Raw genomic sequence first — 19,258 nt, 5'->3', positions numbered from 1 at the left:
AACAATACATATAGACAAAATGATGGGTTTTTTGTGATATTCTAGAAGGTTGATGTGTGATGATTATGTCTGATTTAAAATTAATTCTTATACTAATTTGATTTTGGTTTTGGTTTTCAGCCAAAGAAATTGGGCTTCACCCAATTCAGCCACCTGAGGAAGAGGAAACCTGATGAATCGGCGGATTATATTTGCCCCATTGACAGCGGAGGCCTGACGGTGAACGGGGTTTCCAGAATGCCCTCCGCAGCACTCAGGGGCCTCAGTCCCAGCCTGGAAAGACAGGCCGAGAAACGGGAGTCGACCGCACCCAACGGCGAGGCGGACGGCTCCAAACAATGACTCACAAACTAACACGTACTCGGTGTGACGTCCCGTCCGTCGCCACCAACTTTGAACATCAATGGCTGTTGATCAGACAAAAACTTCAATTTAAATCAACGTGCGTCCTAGCCATCGTTTACTGAGAGACTGTTGCTAAGTCGTTGCTAACCGTTGGCCTTGATGAAGAACGAGAACTTTGTGTTAATAAAAAGCTGCTCTCTGCATTCCTTATACAGCCGGATTCCGAAGCTTTCACTTTTGACTCCAGTCGATCAGTTGTACCAATCAGTGGTTCTGTCTGTATCTCATCAGGTTCTGTAGGGTGAGGTTAGCCACCATTTTGTTTTGTCAAATATGTACGTAGTACTTACGCCACCAAACACATGCAGTACTGTCATTTCTGAGCTTGTTAATTGATGGTACTCAATTTGTACTGTTTTGCACCTTTAAGCACAGTATGGTTTATTGTCCTATTAGAAAACAGCGCTCCTTTAAAGTTGACGATAATGCAATAAACATTGGTTTGACTGTTGACTTTGATGGAACTTTTCTAAAGCTTTAAAGATGAAAAACTGCTGCAAAGTTGAATTTCTGAAAATATTAGTAGAATGTGCTTTTTTAAATATTGAATAAACTGCATTTTTAACTGACTGTTCCTTAAAGAAATCAATAAACATAGATGTATATATTTACACACACATTTCTATAAAAATACATATAACTATATTTACACATATACAGCATATATTTGCATATATACAGTATATATATAAATATATGTATATTTACAGGTGTTGTTATTGTGTGTTCAATACTGCCCACTACAGGCATAAATAAGTTAATTCACCATTGATAAGAGTTCCTGTTTATTCTCAAGCAGTTTCTTAAAACTTGCTGACTTGAAAAAACCCACAGTCCATTGTTAGAATATAGAAAAATAATAATTATCTTTAAGGTGAATATTAACAACTCTGATTTGGTTTTGCCTCTTAATAATAATAATAATAAAAAATCTAACAATAAAAGTAATACATTGCACCTTTGCAGAGGTGTAATTTGTGTTGACTCGCTCAGCGCCTGAATAAAATTATAGACGCCATTCTTCAGCAAAAACTGCTGACTCGACATTTTATAAATTTTATTTTATTTTTTTTCCAGGAGTGAAAGGCAATTTGAGTGGCCGACAAAACCTGCGGGGCTTGTGGCACCGAACCATATTGTGGGTAATCAAAATAAATAATTTTCCTCATGAATGGGTCAGACCAGCAGTGCACTTTTAACCTGCGCCAATTCATCTGAGCTGCTGGGCTTTGTCAAAATCTGCAAGACGAGTGAAAAGGTGAAGATGTAACAAACGGACAGAGCAGAGGTTTTTTTTTTTTTTAAAAAAAGTTTGAAATAGCCGCGGTCAACCATCCAAATCCATGGATTGCACATGGACATAAGTGATGATGAGTGACTGGATAGTAACAAAAGTGAAAGGCGAGCTCTGAAACGGTACAGTACTGTAGTAGGGTGTGGTGCTGTCTGATGTCTGGTCTAAAATGAGACTCATGTTTTTTTTAGATGTGTCCAGTTTCACGGATTATGTTAAAAAGAGAGAGTAGTCCAGTTCACCCAGTGATTTTGACTCTATTAGTACAACATTTGACAAATATTTACATCTTGTAAAGTCTATGGATTCCTGCAGGGCTTAGTGCTGGACTCCCCCCACATAATTCTGTGTCCTTTGTTCAGGTTAACCCAGGCGTGGGCAAATTTCGCGGACCACTCTGGGTCCTAAAATTTGACAGGGGTCTGGGTCAGGAGCAGATAGGTGGAAAGCTTGTGGTAACTAGGATAAATGACATGTAAAAAGTCATGCATAAAGGCTAAAAGGCTAAAATGGTGTTAGCCTTTTCTGCACCATCCAATGGGGAAATGCGGGTATTGCAGTGGAAAGGCATAAGTATAATGAAACTTTAATGCAATAATATAAATTGGACAGGTTTAGTGGACCGGATCAAAAAACCAAACGGGCCGCATCAAGCCCCCGGGCCATAGTTTGCCCAATTTTTGGGCTAACTTGTTGAGGAAAAAAAAAAAAAAAATTCAAACATTCTTATTGTCACACAGCTGAATTATTTTGTGACCAGTAGTAAAAAAAATGGCTGTTTTTACTTGACAGTAAGTCATAGGTAGGACGATGTGGTTTTCAGTAAAAATGCTGCCTTTCTACATCAGGCTCAAATCCATGGCCAGCGGGCCAGATTTGGCCCATGAAGTCATAGGTAGGACGATGTGGTTTTCTATGTAGTACAGCCGTGCTCGGCCCTACAGCCTGGATGAGGAGACCACCCCTCTGGTGGGATCATGGTACCGTAGGGTGAGCGCTCCTCCTCATCCACAGAATCCTGTGCAGTACGAGTGGTCGGGATACCTCCCCCCCCCAACCGCCCCCCCAGCTTCCCTTAGGAGTTGTTGTGGACTTGGCCATCTAAGAGCAGGCCTCAGGACACACTAGAGGGATTATGTCTCCCCACTGGTTTGACGATACTACGGCCTCCCCCAGAGGAGCTGGTGGAAGTGGCAGGGGAGGGAACTGTCTGGGTTTCACCGCTGAGGCTCCGTCCCCCGCGGCAAACGCTGTTTTTAAAAACCACACTTTTTATCCTCCATCTATCTGTGGAACATCCTTTGGTTACACATAGACTGGACTTCAGCATTTACAAATGGTTACCAAATACTCACAGGAATTACAAACAGAGTTCCTCTACTGACTTCTTATCAAAGTACCTCCAAAGTAAAGTACTTTGTCCTTAAGATATAAAAATAATTCACCAAACAAATGATTCACTTTATATGGAAACTGCAGACTGAGATGTGGAGGCTTCGGTTCGCAGACTCATGTGGGGCAGACCTCCATATTACAGCGAGGGTGTTAAACTTCAGGCCCGGGGGCCACTTTTGGCCCGTCGACCTTTCACATCACGTCCATGACTAGTGAAGTCAGTGAAAGTTTTAATGGGGAAGACTTTTACATTTATCTTTACTTGTTCGTTCAATTATTTAAAAAAGTGTTTAGGTCACAAACTCAAGGCCCGTGGGACAAATCTGGCCCACCAGGTTAATTTTATGAGGCCCACCAGAGCTTAATTGAGAGTTTTATTGTCTTAAAATACTGATCTCTACTATAGAGTATATATTATATTTCACTAATGTTACCACAGGTTCAAGGCAGTGGTAAAATTCCTTATGAAGCACAAAACGTGAATATAGTTCAGAAAAGAGACGCAGCACTTTGTTAGTTTTCTTCATTGACTTTTCCTACGAGTGTGTAAAAATATTCTTACTTTGACATATTATTTTTAAAAGTTAATTTCATTGAGTAAAAGGTTGTTTGTGGTTCGTCTGAATTGAATATATCAGGTAAAAGCATCGTCAGCACGAGGCCGTTATATAGATGTGGGCCAAAAAAAAAAATCAGAGCAAACTTTAAAAGACCTTGGTTTAATATCATTGATGTGGCAGTCGTCGCCCTCGGCTCATTAGAATTTCATGTAGAGAGTTTGAATGAAAGTCTTCCTCTTTGACAAAGCTGACTGTAAAGGTTGAATCAAGTTCCTGTTTTTTTTTTTTTTTTACTAAAATAGGGCTTACAATGAAATACTGCGATGTCAAAGTCTCACTGAATGACACTGCGTTGCATTAGCGGGCGTTCTAATGACTCTGGCAGGATTCTGCTGGCGTGTGTGTGGCGTGGCGGCCGAGGGGGCAGCAGCGGGGCGACGCCCCTCTGAACCCTCCTGCAGGGGCAGAGCACACACCCTCAATTATACCAAACACAATAATTAGGGAATCTTTTACCTCTGCATTTCATTACTTCCTGAATGGACAACAACCTGATCAATAATTACAAATGACAGGTTCATAAATAAATTAGTCCTGCTGATAAGTGGGTAACACCACTCCATTGATCAATGCAGGATGGGAATTAGAGGGAGGCAGGAGTGAGGACAGGGACGGTGGGAGGACTGACGTCGTCACATCAGTCACTGAGACGGAGGTTTTTAATTAATTAATAAATCAAAAATGTAATACATATAATAAAAAGAAAGCACAGAGCATGTTCAGACATCTGGATATTAAGGGCTGTAAAAACCCTACCTAATAAACACCAGCAGATGTCACTGTTGTCATTACTTTAGCCTGTTTCGTCCTTAACGTTTTTCATGTACCTTATCATGACTTTTTTCTGACTTTTCTTTATTTTTGAATAGTAATAATATAAATAAAAAATTATAATTATATATCACTTTTGATTTTTTGTTGTAGAAAAGCACTGCCTGTTCAAATATTTCTAAATATATTTCGTGATCCGTATTAAATATAAGCAAACGGAACACAGGAGAACGAGGTTCTTGAGTTTAGACTGGTTCTTGGTCTGGACTGTTTTTTTTTTTTTTTTTTTTGCTTCGTCTGCTACAGGAAACACCAACCTGTACTTTTCTTTGCTTTTTTCCTCGAAAACAGTAACCATTTATGTTTTTTTTTCTGTCTGAAGTTGTAAAACCATAAAGACCATATTTAAAAAAACTCTGACTTGTAACAGTTCAGAAGTATTGTTTAAAGATACTCATAATGGCATCAAACATTAAACAGAAAAAATGTTTGAAAAGTGAATTGAAATATTTGTCTATAACAATACCAGAAAATACTGTGTGTAAAAAGGTGTAAAATGTTATTTATTTTTTTATTTTTTTTCAATTCACCTTAATTCAGTGGTTCCCAAAGTGGGGGGCGTGGACCTATTGATACTAAGTTCAATTTTAACATTGTCTTAATTTGTACCACAGCGTGTAAAGCACATAGATTAACAAAATGTCTCCTTGTTGTTCAGTGAGAATATGAGTTTTGTGGTAATTAAAAGTAAAATGAAGTTTTAAGTAATAGCTGTAACAGAGATGATGGGCAGAGTGGTAACAATAGTCCTGGGGTGGGGGGGTGGAGGGGCAACTGCAGGACAGTTGAGGAATTACTGCCTGAATTCTTCTGGTTTCCTGAAAAGAAAATCACAGTTCTCCACAGCCTCCCACCACAGTATGTGGTGAGTAATAAGTGCATCCAAAAATAAGCAAATACTATTTTTTTTATCCATTCAGTTAATAAAGATACATGACTCTGCCCGGAAAAGTGAACTGGTCTGAGGAGGTTGGAGTTCACCAGGAACGACTGAATACAAAATGAGATCAGATCAGAAGAAGAGCTGAGGTCGAACGGTCGGAGAGCCAGGTCTGAGACGAACGCTGATTTCTTTATTTATTTTAGAGCCAGGATGTTGTTGATGAAGCAGCCACAGACGTGGAGAGAAGATTCATGGCTGTAGTCAAAGGAGTCACGAGACGGTTGGTGTAACAGTAGCAGTAAGTGGGGACAGGGTTGGATGCTGAGGGATAATTTGTTGTGGGGAGCAGCCAAAAGCAGCAGAAAATGTTGTGTGCTAACCTTACAGTCAGAGACACACTATCAGTTTGAGGAGAGCAAAAACAGCTCCGCCAGGAGAGATCTGCAAATAATATATTGTTGGGACGTGTTCCACTTTCCTTCTGTGGATATTGTTTTTGCAATTGTTTGGGCGGTGGGTTTGCGTGCGTGCGTCGAGAAGGGATGGAAGTGTTTATAATGGTTCATCTTCGCTAATTTGAGTAATGTGATGCAGTCTCCACTAAGCTGACAGTTTAATAGCTATTATTTGTGTCACCACTCTCTCATTACAACGGAGCAGTAAATTGCTGTGTGCAGGAGACGCTGGTATGACTGGCATCTTATCTTTCAATATGAATCTATTGTTTTAATTACGTTAAAGCCGCCGTGACATTTATTGGTCTCAGTGTTACGTGTTAATGACAGTATAAGAAAAGAATGGGGATTTTAATGATTTACGTCACATAAACCATTTGCAAATTACACCTTATTACCCATCATTCTGCCACTGTGTCAATCTGCTCCCACTCTCAGCTCCATCTTCCTCATCTTTATCCTTGATGTGTGTTTGTTGATTCTTTTACCATTAAATTATAGAGTCAGACTTCAGCTACCAGGGGCTTCTGTTTACGCCACCAGTCACTGCGTTCAAGCCTTAAGTCATCACCCTGTCGGCTTGATCTACGGTCTCACTCTGGAGTCTTTAGTGAAGCATAATTGTGTTTTTATATGATGTCACTGGTCGTTCCTGTCATTAACTTGCCACCAGCTTGCCAGTTTGGGGGAACATATTCAACGGTGGGGTGGTGCATGTGTTGCATCCGAGCCGTCCGGCCAAACTGTAAAACTGTATCTGTCTCCGGCGCACAAGTTTGTTCTGACAGGCCTGCCACAGTGATGACTGCTTCAACCAGATGTGGCAGAGCAGCGAGCAAGGCAACTCTGACGTGCCGTCAAAAGGAGCAGCCAGCCGTCTTCACCAGCCCCCTTCTGCCCCATCAAACCCCAGAGCCTTTCACATCTACTGCATCCAGGGGTCAATAACATGGCCGCGTCCCTGTTTGGTTTTTAAGACTAAATTAATTTACTGCAACATCTGGATTCACAGAGTCTACTCACAAATGTTGTCTCATCTTGGAGTTTTCTTGTCGTTGTTTTTTACACAATGATTTTCACCTCAAGTCAAGAAAATGCTTATATATACATATATAAAAAAGAGAGAAATTTGGCTTTGTGCCTTTCTTCAATTCCTTCCACCCTTCAAGCAGTGTGTTAAACTAAACAGGAGCAGGTTTGAGGATCCCTTCAAGTCCTTGCAGCAGTGTCTTAAACTAAACAGGAGCAGGTTTGAGGATGACTGAGACATTTTTGCAACATTTCTCTTCACTAGTGTGATGTGGGGTCATTCTATTCTGAAATAAGGGTCGTGGCTGAATAAAGGGCATTGATGAAGGGACATACTGTAAGTAAGGAGGATTATAAAAGAAACAATTTTTCTGAGGTCACCACTTTTATCATATGTGTAGATTATATACATTTGTTGAGAAAGGTCAAATAAAAAATATAAAACAGTTATTCTGGCCAATAAAAAACAGACCTAATGGTAGAACAAAATGCTAAACACTTTCAAAACAATAATTTGAAGACAGAATTGTTCCTTATTGATAATAACTATGTCTACAACGGTCCACGTTAAGTTTAAAGGGTGGTTCTATCTGTAAAGATATTCTAAAAACGCTGAAACTCAAAGGGGATTCTCAGGTCAGAGGAATGTCGGCCATTTTTCTAGCCCGGGGCGTCGTCATGGGTGATCAAGACTGACATGCATCACAAGAGGCTTTCATGTCCAATCAGAACACCTGTCTAACTCTTCAGATGAAAGTAGACATAGGAATGCCAGTGCAAATAACATCGGCGTTCCTTAAATGTTGTTTGCACTGGCAGAGGAGGAGGAGGCGTCGCTACGACCCAGAGAACAGAGGATTCAAAAAGTTTGTGTTTAACAACCACAACATTATCGTGATCACAGTCTTTGAATCTAAAAATCAGGCTCATGGTCTGATGTTTGTATTTATTAAACAGCGTATACGTCATCTTTTAAGTTATATTTCAACAAAGAAGAAAATGCCATATTTTATTTATTTTTTAATTTTTCTATTCTAATTTAACTTTTTTCATACTTGCAGTTATGCAGTGGTTCCCAAAGAAAGGGGCGTGTTCCCTCAAGGGTCACTGAGCTATTGTGAGAGGCCATGGGACTTTTTTTTGTAACTTAGTGGGAGCCTGGGGCCACCGTCAGTTTTTGTTAACCTCCCAAACCTAGAGGACACTCCGGATATCTCGCATAGCTAACACAAAGCTAACATCAGGAGGTATGTCTTGAAGGTACGCTGTAAGAGGTAGCAGGTTGTGTAGGTGTGCGAACAACAATGACCGAACCGTAAAATATAAAATAAAATCTCAAATTGAATTTTTTTCATCACTTGCATGTTGTTAAGGCGAAGGTGTCTCATTTTTGTGGCAGCAAGTATCGGCCACAAAGTTGCCAAGACCTAGCGGTGAAGCGTGACGGCACACTTTAGAGACCCAGTGGGTTTTCATCTTCGACTTTATACAGAAAACACAACTGAGACTAATGGAATGAACAGAAGTGACTAAATTATTTTTGGCTTTAACACCCTCTCAGCTTTTGGACTGGGTAATAAATTCACGAGCAGGTCTCAGCCACATCCTGTTTACAGAGCGAGCTGCTTACAGCACGTTAGCTGAAACGAGAACACCTCATTTCAACAATATCGCACAAAGAAATATGCGTGAAAAAACAAACCCAACAGCCACGCTTGATGAAATTACAGACAAAAAAAAATGGTCTCTGATGAATTGGCACTTAATTACTGCTTGATTAGCATAATTATGCATGTTAATAGCATCTCAAATGAATTGCAGTTGTCAGGGGGAAGGAAGCATCTGTAGTGGCGGCAGCCTGATACATATTTTCTCCTATCCAACAGCGTTGTCTAACTCTTCCCCTTAAGTGTTCACCATTAATCACTACACACTCCTTTTCCTTTGGAGTGAAATTTGGCATTTTGGGATAATTGGGCTATTATGGTGTGCTTGTCACATCTGTAATAGCAGGCTAACGAGCCCCCTCGTGTGCTAGTATTCAGAGATGATGGCAGAGCCTTGGCACTGAGTGGCATGGCAGGTAAAGCTATGGCCCAGTCTTACCCAGACATATGATCCTATTATTTCAGCTATTACCATACATCATCATATTAACATCCCAAATATAGGCTGGATTTACACTTTCAGTCTGACATGGACTGATGCAGACTGATGTGTGGGTGTAGGTGACATGTCGGTTTTATTGTCCACAGAAAAAAAAAAAGGTTTTCTCTCCCTGGCATATACAAGGATATGACCCATAAAGATTTGAATTCCAAAGCTATTTCACTGAAAAGTGTCCACAGCTAATCTAAACCAGGCCTGCAGTGGAGTGGTGGTGGTGGACACAACAACAGCTTCCTGTTGACGACTATGAACACTCTAAAAATGTCTTAATGTGAAGGTTCTATTTCTTTACAAGCTTCATTTCAGAGGTTTAACAATAACATGATGATAATGTGTATCAGTTATAACAGGGTCAGATGTAAACAACATGAAACATCGACTGAACTGTACACAGGAAGTACATGTAACATCCTCTAGGGCAGGGGAGTCAAACTCATTTTCACCGAGGTCCACATCAGCATTACAGTTCCCCTTGAAGGGCCGGTTGTAAATGGAAGACTGTATAGATCAAGGGTCCCCAACCCCCGGTCTTTACATCCACTTCCAAAGACTGGATGTGTTTTTTAAGTTTGTTTTATTCCATGTGCACCATGGGAAAAAAATGCATGAACTGTGATTTTGTACTACATTTTCATCTTTCGACCAATGAAGACACATCTTAAAACTTTGTCATAAGACATATATAAAGTTTGAAGTATTTTAGGTCAGACTCAGAGAATCACCTCTGTCCTAAAGTGAATGACAGACTTTTCTCGTCTAAATAACCTTTCTCAGCTGTGAATCTGAATCCTTTATCCAGCCGGGATCAATGATTTGATGGATTGCATTGATATCCGTTTCTGTGGCTTGCATCACAGATTCTAGAGATGACACAACTAATTTAACGGTAAACATTTCCTCCCGCTGCCACTTCATCTGGCTTCTTATTATTGGCAGACATGTAGAAGAGACAGGGAGACGCGGGTGGGCGGTGGGGGGGCTCAAGGTTGCAGGTGGCAGCCAGGAACACTTATGGATCGAGGCAAAGGGCACAGACTCAGATGAGCTCTGACTGCCTAATTAGGAATTCTCCTCAGGAGTATATTGCATTTGTAATCATCTATAATCGCTAAATGTTTCAAATTGTGTCACAGCTACGATTGTTGAGTTATAAAAAAAGACACGTTAAAGATCATTCTAGAATCAACATTCTAGAATGATGTCACAAAAAAACAGGGTGAAATAAAAATCATCCATATTTACAAGGTACAGTAAAGTGAAAAGGAAGCCCTGGGTGGGCGTTTCCTTCAAGTGTGTGTGGTGTAATTGGCACAGTCATCGTCCTGTGTGACAGGAAGTGGTGTAACTCAGTGATGTCTGGTGGTCTATCATTACCTCAGACGTTGCCTTAATGCCCTAATGGCTCATTTCCATTATTGATGAGACAACCCTGTGTCACCATAAACACAGACTATTTAAAGGAAATAATTTTATGCAAACTACATATTGACGCACCAATGATCAATTGGCCCTTGTTTTGTGTGTTAATAATATGCAACTGTTGCAAAGTGAAGTACACCCTCAATTAAGGAGTGACTCTTGAGAGCCTGTAAAGTCCAACAAACAGTACCAGGGAACCATTTGTTTTGATGATTAGAAGCAGAACTAAAGAAACAGCTGACGTTTAACCACCGTTTGACTGATTCACACTGAGGTGGACGGAGAAGTTGGACGGTGAGTCTTCTCCTCCGAGTCTGTCCATCCATTCATTCTCATTGTACCATCCACATCCCAATAATATTAATAAATAATTAATGCCACTTGTTTTATACATCAATGTCCTTTAACGGGTGGAAATTGACACGAACCTCCATCCGACCAACACCACGATTTCAGATAATGGAAATTGATTCACATTGTGTTGTTGCCTATCTATCAACTTCAGCTGGTTATATTTAGTCTTAGAATCATCAACTCCATTCAATTTGTACATTCATAAAATTCACCGAGTACATTTAGTCACAACTGACTTTACCATTTTTCGCTAAAAATGACAATTACTGTATTTTCTAGAGTATAAGTCACTCCGGAGTATAAATCGCACCAGCCGAAATATGAGAAAGAAGTGCGACTTACAGGGGTAGCAGATACTGGTACACAAGGCTAGAGTGCCCTCTAGTGGCTGTCAGTGTGAAAATAACAAACATGTGAAATTATATATTTTAATATATAAGTCGGTCCTGAGTATAAGTCACACCAGCCAAAGGGAAAATAAAATGTGCGACTTATGGTCTGGAAAATACGGTATCCATAATGAATCCAACTGGACAGACTGGAGCTGAGTGTCTTCTACTGTCAATATATTCATTATTATATCTGTGTATTATATCTGTGTATTATATCTGTATATACCAGACTGCAATAACGTTTAATTGCTTAATTTTTAAGCCGGGCCTTGAGTTTGACACGTATGCTCTAGGGGTTTTTGTTCAACAGCAGAATCAGCGGACGTCACGTCATCAACTCACACATTTAACCAACACTTAGACTCATATTGAAAATGAAAAGTCCGTCAGCCATTCACTTCCACTGTTGTCATCGTAGTACTTCTCATCATCATCCATTTTTTCAGTTGTGGATCATTAATTTTAACCTTTACATCATGGTCCATTGAAGGAAAATAAAAACAGGTTCAGTGAGAGGTATGGAATTATGGAATGGAGATTGTGTACATCCATTTCCAAAGACTGGATGTGTTTTTCAGTTTGTCTTATTCCATGTGCACCATGGGAAAAAATATGCATTAACTGTGATTTTGTACTAGTGACTTCTCGTCCACATTTTCATCTTTCGACCAATGAAGACACATCTTAAAACTTTGTCATAAGACATATATAAAGTTTGAAGTATTTTAGGTCATACAGTCAGACTAAGAGTATCACCTCTGTCCTAAAGTGAATGACAGACTTTTCTCGTCTAAATAACCTTTCTCAGCTGTGAATCTGAATCCTTTATCCAGCCGGGATCAATGATTTGATGGATTGCATTGATATCCGTTTCTGTGGCTTGCATCACAGATTCTAGAGATGACACAACTAATTTAACGGTAAACATTTCCTCCCGCTGCCACTTCATCTGGCTTCTTATTATTGGCAGACATGTAGAAGAGACAGGGAGACGCGGGTGGGCGGTGGGGGGGCTCAAGGTTGCAGGTGGCAGCCAGGAACACTTATGGATCGAGGCAAAGGGCACAGACTCAGATGAGCTCTGACTGCCTAATTAGGAATTCTCCTCAGGAGTATATTGCATTTGTAATCATCTATAATCGCTAAATGTTTCAAATTGTGTCACAGCTACGATTGTTGAGTTATAAAAAAAGACACGTTAAAGATCATTCTAGAATCAACATTCTAGAATGATGTCACAAAAAAACAGGGTGAAATAAAAATCATCCATATTTACAAGGTACAGTAAAGTGAAAAGGAAGCCCTGGGTGGGCGTATCCTTCAAGTGTGTGTGGTGTAATTGGCACAGTCATCGTCCTGTGTGACAGGAAGTGGTGTAACTCAGTGATGTCTGGTGGTCTATCATTACCTCAGACGTTGCCTTAATGCCCTAATGGCTCATTTCCATTATTGATGAGACAACCCTGTGTCACCATAAACACAGACTATTTAAAGGAAATAATTTTATGCAAACTACATATTGACGCACCAATGATCAATTGGCCCTTGTTTTGTGTGTTAATAATATGCAACTGTTGCAAAGTGAAGTACACCCTCAATTAAGGAGTGACTCTTGAGAGCCTGTAAAGTCCAACAAACAGTACCAGGGAACCATTTGTTTTGATGATTAGAAGCAGAACTAAAGAAACAGCTGACGTTTAACCACCATTTGACTGATTCACACTGAGGTGGACGGAGAAGTTGGACGGTGAGTCTTCTCCTCCGAGTCTGTCCATCCATTCATTCTCATTGTACCATCCACATCCCAATAATATTAATAAATAATTAATGCCACTTGTTTTATACATCAATGTCCTTTAACGGGTGGAAATTGACACGAACCTCCATCCGACCAACACCACGATTTCAGATAATGGAAATTGATTCACATTGTGTTGTTGCCTATCTATCAACTTCAGCTGGTTATATTTAGTCTTAGAATCGGTCCTGAGTATAAGTCACACCAGCCAAAGGGAAAATAAAATGTGCGACTTATGGTCTGGAAAATACGGTATCCATAATGAATCCCTGCAACAGAGACAAATAAATGAATATACCGAGGTCAGCAATATATTAAAATTCTACCAACTGGACAGACTGGAGCTGAATGTCTTCTACTGTCAATATATTAATTATTATATCTGTGTGAAATATACCAGACTGCAATAACGTTTAATTTAAAGTGATTCAGATCTAAATTTAAACGCTGCAGGGAGTTTTTTTTTCCGTTTTCAAATTAGATCTCAGTCACTTCATCGTGATCCTGAATCATCAGCTGGTGTCGTTAACACACAGTGAGGCAAACAGACAGAGACGCAACATTGTGTTTTTTTTTTTTGTTTGTTTTTTGTTTTTCTGGTATGAGGTATGCTAGCGCAAATGCTAAGACATTTCAACCTTCTCTGACAAAATGAATTGAATCTTAAATCTTACAGCCCGGCAGGCAGCACCGATCAAACTCTAGAACCTTCTTCTGCTTGTTAGAATACAGTGAAAATCATAAAAAAAATGACCTTTTTTGTCGTACTCTGCACTCACTGACCAAATGAAACTAAAAGAGATGTAAAATAAAATCAGTTTTTCTGTTGGCTTTACAGGATCCACAATGAATTCAGTTTTTCTGTTGGCTTTACAGGATCTGACCAATATTTTGTTTGCTTACATAGACCTAATAGGGCTGCCACCCATATGTTGTAAAAATTTACACCAGATTCCCAAAAAGATCCTGGTGTATTTTTTTTTGTATCACCAAAGTTTCCATGTCAGATATTGTGGTCATCAAACAGTAAACCTCATTACTGCTGCCTCACTGAGGATTTGTGAAGTGGGACGATAAGAGAAATTCACGTCTTAACATTTTTTTCAAAAATTACACTTTTACCTTGAACTATTTTTAATTGGGAATGAGGTCATTTTTGATCTCACAATCTTAAAAGGTCAAAGAAGATACATTTAAAGATCTGATTGTTCCCTCACCTCAACTCTTTGGGGATGTCTCTTTTCTCCAAAACACAATAATCAATATTGTGATCAATTACATTTGTTGTTCACACACTGATGCAAATGGGCTCTGCCAAGGCTGTTATTGTGTCCCTGACAAATCGGGGACATTGTTTGCATGCAGGGACGGAGGCTGTCTGCCACAGAATGGACCACGGCACACAGAGTGACACGGAGGATTTGTCTTTCTGATTGATTGGTGTCATGCTTAAATGCTCATCAATCTCTTGATTTCTAAGAGCAATTCCTGAAAGAATCAGCCCTGCAAAGATTCCTGGGTCGGCGGCAGTGAGAAACGGAGCCGTAAACTTCGACAGCAGCTACTTTTCCACAGGGTCCGCGGCAGAATATTGTCATATTGACTGCCGGGAGACGCCGGGGACATGCCTGTCTGTGTATCATCATTTATATCTGTGACCTACAAGGTATATGGATGTCACCACTTCCTATTCAATCAAAGATGGATGGACGATATAAATCATTACAAGACTCTGAATTCACCTACGGAGCTCACAGGTCCGCAGCCAAGAAAGAGTGGTTTCTCATTTGTCAAGAACCATTTATTAATGGTTCTCAAATGTCTTTACTTGAGTCTTTTGGTCACAAGAAAACCGCAACCCTTAGCTTCAGCCACCGCTTCATGTTATGGAAATGACCAGTCAAAGAGAAAGCAGAAAAATGAAAATAAAGTGAAGTAAGGACGACCCTGACCTGTACATCAGACCAGACAGCCACCGTACATATGCAGGCCACGCCGTGTACATCAGACCAGACACCAGCCACCGTACATATGCAGGCCACGCCCCTCCTTTTACACCTCGACCCAGGTGACCACAACATCCTGCCAATAGATCAGGGTGTGGTCACCTCCTCTGTTTTACTATAACCACTTCTCTTTTCACGTATATAGCTCCAAAAGAAGACATACAATCTTGCCCCTAGTGGCAATTCCTGGTACTGCATACAAAAATGCTTTGGTTCTCAAATATACCTCAATCAGAACAGAAACCTTGAGTCTACGTGAGAACGTGTCATCCTGGTTTGATAGGAGAGTCTACGTGAGAACGTGTCATCCTGGTATTCATGATTTTCATAAAAAAATAAATAAAAAATGAACACATTCAAGTGCACAGTGAAACACAATTATGAAAGCCATAGTTTTAATTAATGTCTCTCTCAAAGGCCAAGCCCAACTGCCCCCTCCACACCCCATTCCCTGCACTGACAGGGTATCTATGTCAACGTCTGCCTCTCTAAATTAAGAAGCCTATAAAACAGCTCTACTTTCAGGATCTCAATCATAGGGTGAGGACCCATCGTCACCCCTTAGGGCCTCTCACAGTCTGCCGAGCCCCTTTTAAAATGAATTACCACTGTCTTCACTATACTGACCACAGATTCTAGTCAGATTGATAGCCAAGAATAAAATGTCCCTCTTTACTTTTGGCCCTCACTTATATATCAGCCAAAGGTCCGGCTATTTATCATGTACAGTGCTAGTATTAAGTATGCTGACTGCTGCCATTAGGATAACGTATAATAATGTAAAAGGCCTTAAAGGGAGGGGGTCTCAGGAGCAGCTGTCACAGGCCCAGATTTAGACCAAGTTGAGGTAATTTTCTTAGGGACAGTGTCATAATTTCCCCTAAATGTTGTGTGCGACTGTTATAGTAACTGTAGTTCTGGAGGTGTGTAGCGCGGAAGGCTACGCATTCATTAACAGATTGTTAATATTTATAGTGTATATATATAGTATGTAGCACTTACACAAAATAGCCATCTGTTTACCACTGACTCAAACAGTTACGATTTCCTAACTTACTGTGACGGACAGTAAAATGAGGAACAATATACGGCGGCGGCGGTACATCTGTAAATTATATGAAGGGGACAAAAGGTCTCACGTGGTCAAATGGACGGTAATTCAGCAGAGGTTTTTGACGGCATCCTAGATGACAAACTGTCTCTTAGACATAGAGGGAGGGCAGGGGGGTCACAGTCCTCCAGTGCCTGTCTACCCAGGCTTTTCTTAGGTGTAAGACAGCTGGTGTCACAGCTCAACACCACGGCTTAAACTTGGAAGGAGTCCAGTGCTGAATATAGTCCTTAACTGCCATCTTCCTTCTTCAAGGAGTACTGCCTGGAGTAGTGTCTGTAGGCCAATATGTTGGATATGTGTGAAACGGCCTTCACATTTGGGGAAAAAAGAAAATCAGGTTTCTTACTGGACAGCTACACTGTTGAGGACATTCCAAGTGTGTATTGGACGAATCAAGTTTGTTTTTGTTGTCCATAAAAGAAGAATCATCAAAATCAGGGTTAAAAAAAGGTCTTTTTTTAACATCTCCTGTTTTTTTTAAACTTAATAAAAAAAAATCTCTTTGGTGTAAATGACAACATCTGTATCCACTCAACAATAAACAGATGGAAGGTGACGGATATTTGATGACCTGTACATTTTACATCATCAATCATTCATAAAATGTGTAAATATTTGAATCTGGTTCATTTATAAATATATTTTCACTCTGGACTTGTACATTTTGACAGTTGTTTTTTTCTTTCACTCTACTACGGTGTAATTTGATATTTTAATGCTGGAGCCAAATCATGGTTTGCAGTTTTTACTGTGCGGACTGACAGGGTCATTACAGGTCAATTAAAAAAAAAAAAAAAAGCTAATGCCGACAAAAAATGCGTTTGATGGAGGAAGAGAAAACGTCCACATATAAATGGAAAATTAGCGGCGGACATGGTCAAAAGTAATTAACTCTCCTTTTCGCCACTGTCCATTAGCCTTGACGCGGTGACACGTTAGGAAGGAACATCCATGTCAACGCTGGCAGCCGTCGGCGTTGATCAGATAAACATTTTTTGTTTTGTTTTGACGCCTGATTACAAAATGATTAGCCAGCACGCCTGTCTCCTCCTTACCCTTCAGCACCGCAGCGGAGTGACTGACGGACGAGGGGACGTGCTTTTGGGACAGCAAAAGACACGCAAACACAAACAAAGAGGCAGGCGCACAAACACACACAGTATATAAACAAAAACACACTTTTGCTCTTTCATATCAGCTAACCAGTTATTTTAGGTTCTTTATTCGAGGTCCTCTGTATTTGGCAAGGCATTAAATATTTATATTCCAACATTTTCTGGAACCAGTTTCAGCCTCTGTCCCTGGAGGTCTGTGCTCTGATTGATGGCAAAGCATTCAAACTGACAGACATTTAATGCACAAAAACTACCTAATTGATACACACACACACATACTGACGTGTGTAGTACACATGTTTAATCCGTAAACACAGTTTGGAACCTCACACCTCCGTCTGTGCATCTAGGTCACCTCAGACTATAGGCCAGTGATCATCAACTGGTGGCCCGTGGGTCAAATTCGGCCCACCGAACCATCCAATACAGCCCACAATTGGACGCCAAAATAAAAATACATAATTAATGTTAGACAAAAAGACAAAAGTGTGATGGTTATTACATTTTATTTGAGCGCCCCCTCCACTCCCCAAAGGTGTCTAGAAATATTCTGGGCCTGGAGGTCACGTTTAAACTGTGATGTGAACAAGCACACAAAAATAATGTTACAGAGGTCACGTTTAAAATGTGATGTGAACAAGCACACAAAAATAAGCAGTCCAAACATGGCGTTCTTCTTAATGAACTTAATTACTGAAGGTAAATCTCACTCCTGGTGGACGAGCTCAAAACACACGTGTCCTCTCTGAACTCTGTTATGATTCATACAGTCATATCTCGCTGTCACATGTCAGATTCTTCTAAGAAATTGAAAGACTTAGACGATTAGTTGAGTCTAAAGATGACAAGGAAATACGAGACTTTTCCTGATAACCTGACTTTCATTATTAGCTCTGGATTATTCATTCATTCCAAGTGTCTAAAAGGCCTTTGCTTCAGTCCCAACTCTTTAACCTCACACTCTGTCACTCAGGTGTTTACCCATGCCGTCATGTCCTTCTGGCCGATCATTTACCTCCAACTCATGTTTGACACCAGTTTTACACAGCTTTAGATAAGACACTGATAGCCCTGCACTGGAACAGTGTCACAGAGTACAGACTCGTGTATGTCTCCCTGTAGCCCGGAGCACTACAGTTGAGGGTGTTTGAAAAATGCTTTCCTCTCCAGTGGCCGAGGTGAAACAGTGGGAAGCGTTTGATTTGAAAATCTGATGGAAAAATGGATGACGACCATGTGATTACTCGTTTAGATAAGGGCAGATGGTGCAGGAATAGATGCCCTTGTGTTTGTTTCAGTAGCAGAAGGAATGTCCATTGATCACACATGAGGCTGGAGGAGCTCATATTTTGATAAGGCTGCGATAAAAGCACGATAAGAACAATATCTGAAATCTTTGGCTGTATTGATTTACTGCCCCGGCGATGACATTCCGCCACCTCCTTCCTTCCTAGAGCACTTCTTGGATAGAGACCCGGTGTCATTATGTGTGTTATAAAACTATGCTTTGCTCTCCATGCACTGTAATTATGTGATATTTCAGTGTGCACTAACCAGGCACTGTGCAAAACAACCGTCTCTGCAGCAGATACATACACAGACTTTTGGAAACTAATTATTTTCTATTTTTCTCTTTTACATTTGCTATTTTTGGCAATAAGGTTTACCAATTTTTTGGTCCAAATATAACATATATTTTCCAAGCATTAATGCAAACTGAGTGTTGAACGGGTGTGTATGAGAGAATACCAAAATTATAATTGTTTATATGTGGTTGTTGTTTATGTTATGAAATAACTACCGGGGTTTTGCCTCTAAACTAAGTGTTAGTGTTGTGTGTGGGAAACATGCCAAACGCAAATGTTTGTATAAAACATAATAATACTCAACATAGACCATGACAGTAAAATATTTAATATCACCAGCGTTTCTAACACCCCCTGCAGGGAGGGAGGAGCGACACACTCTGTTCATTTGTA

At 40.2% G+C, this 19,258-nt stretch overlaps 1 protein-coding gene across 1 annotated transcript in view; it reads left to right on the top strand.

Annotated features, from left to right (window-relative positions):
- The window catches only part of ppfibp2a (PPFIA binding protein 2a), a 21,441-nt gene extending 20,465 nt beyond the window's left edge, over window positions 1-976 (top strand). The window contains 1 exon segment of the mRNA XM_025055675.1: window positions 121-976. Within this exon segment, the coding sequence (XP_024911443.1) occupies window positions 121-342 (222 nt within the window). The 3' untranslated portion in view covers window positions 343-976.
- The last annotated feature ends 18,282 nt before the right edge of the window (window positions 977-19,258 follow it).

This window comes from Cynoglossus semilaevis, chromosome 5, assembly GCF_000523025.1.
Source record: "Cynoglossus semilaevis isolate Cse_v1.0 chromosome 5, Cse_v1.0, whole genome shotgun sequence".
Lineage (NCBI taxonomy): Eukaryota > Metazoa > Chordata > Actinopteri > Pleuronectiformes > Cynoglossidae > Cynoglossus > Cynoglossus semilaevis.
Note: the sequence above shows the minus strand (reverse complement) of the source record. Positions and strands in the feature narration are given on the sequence as shown.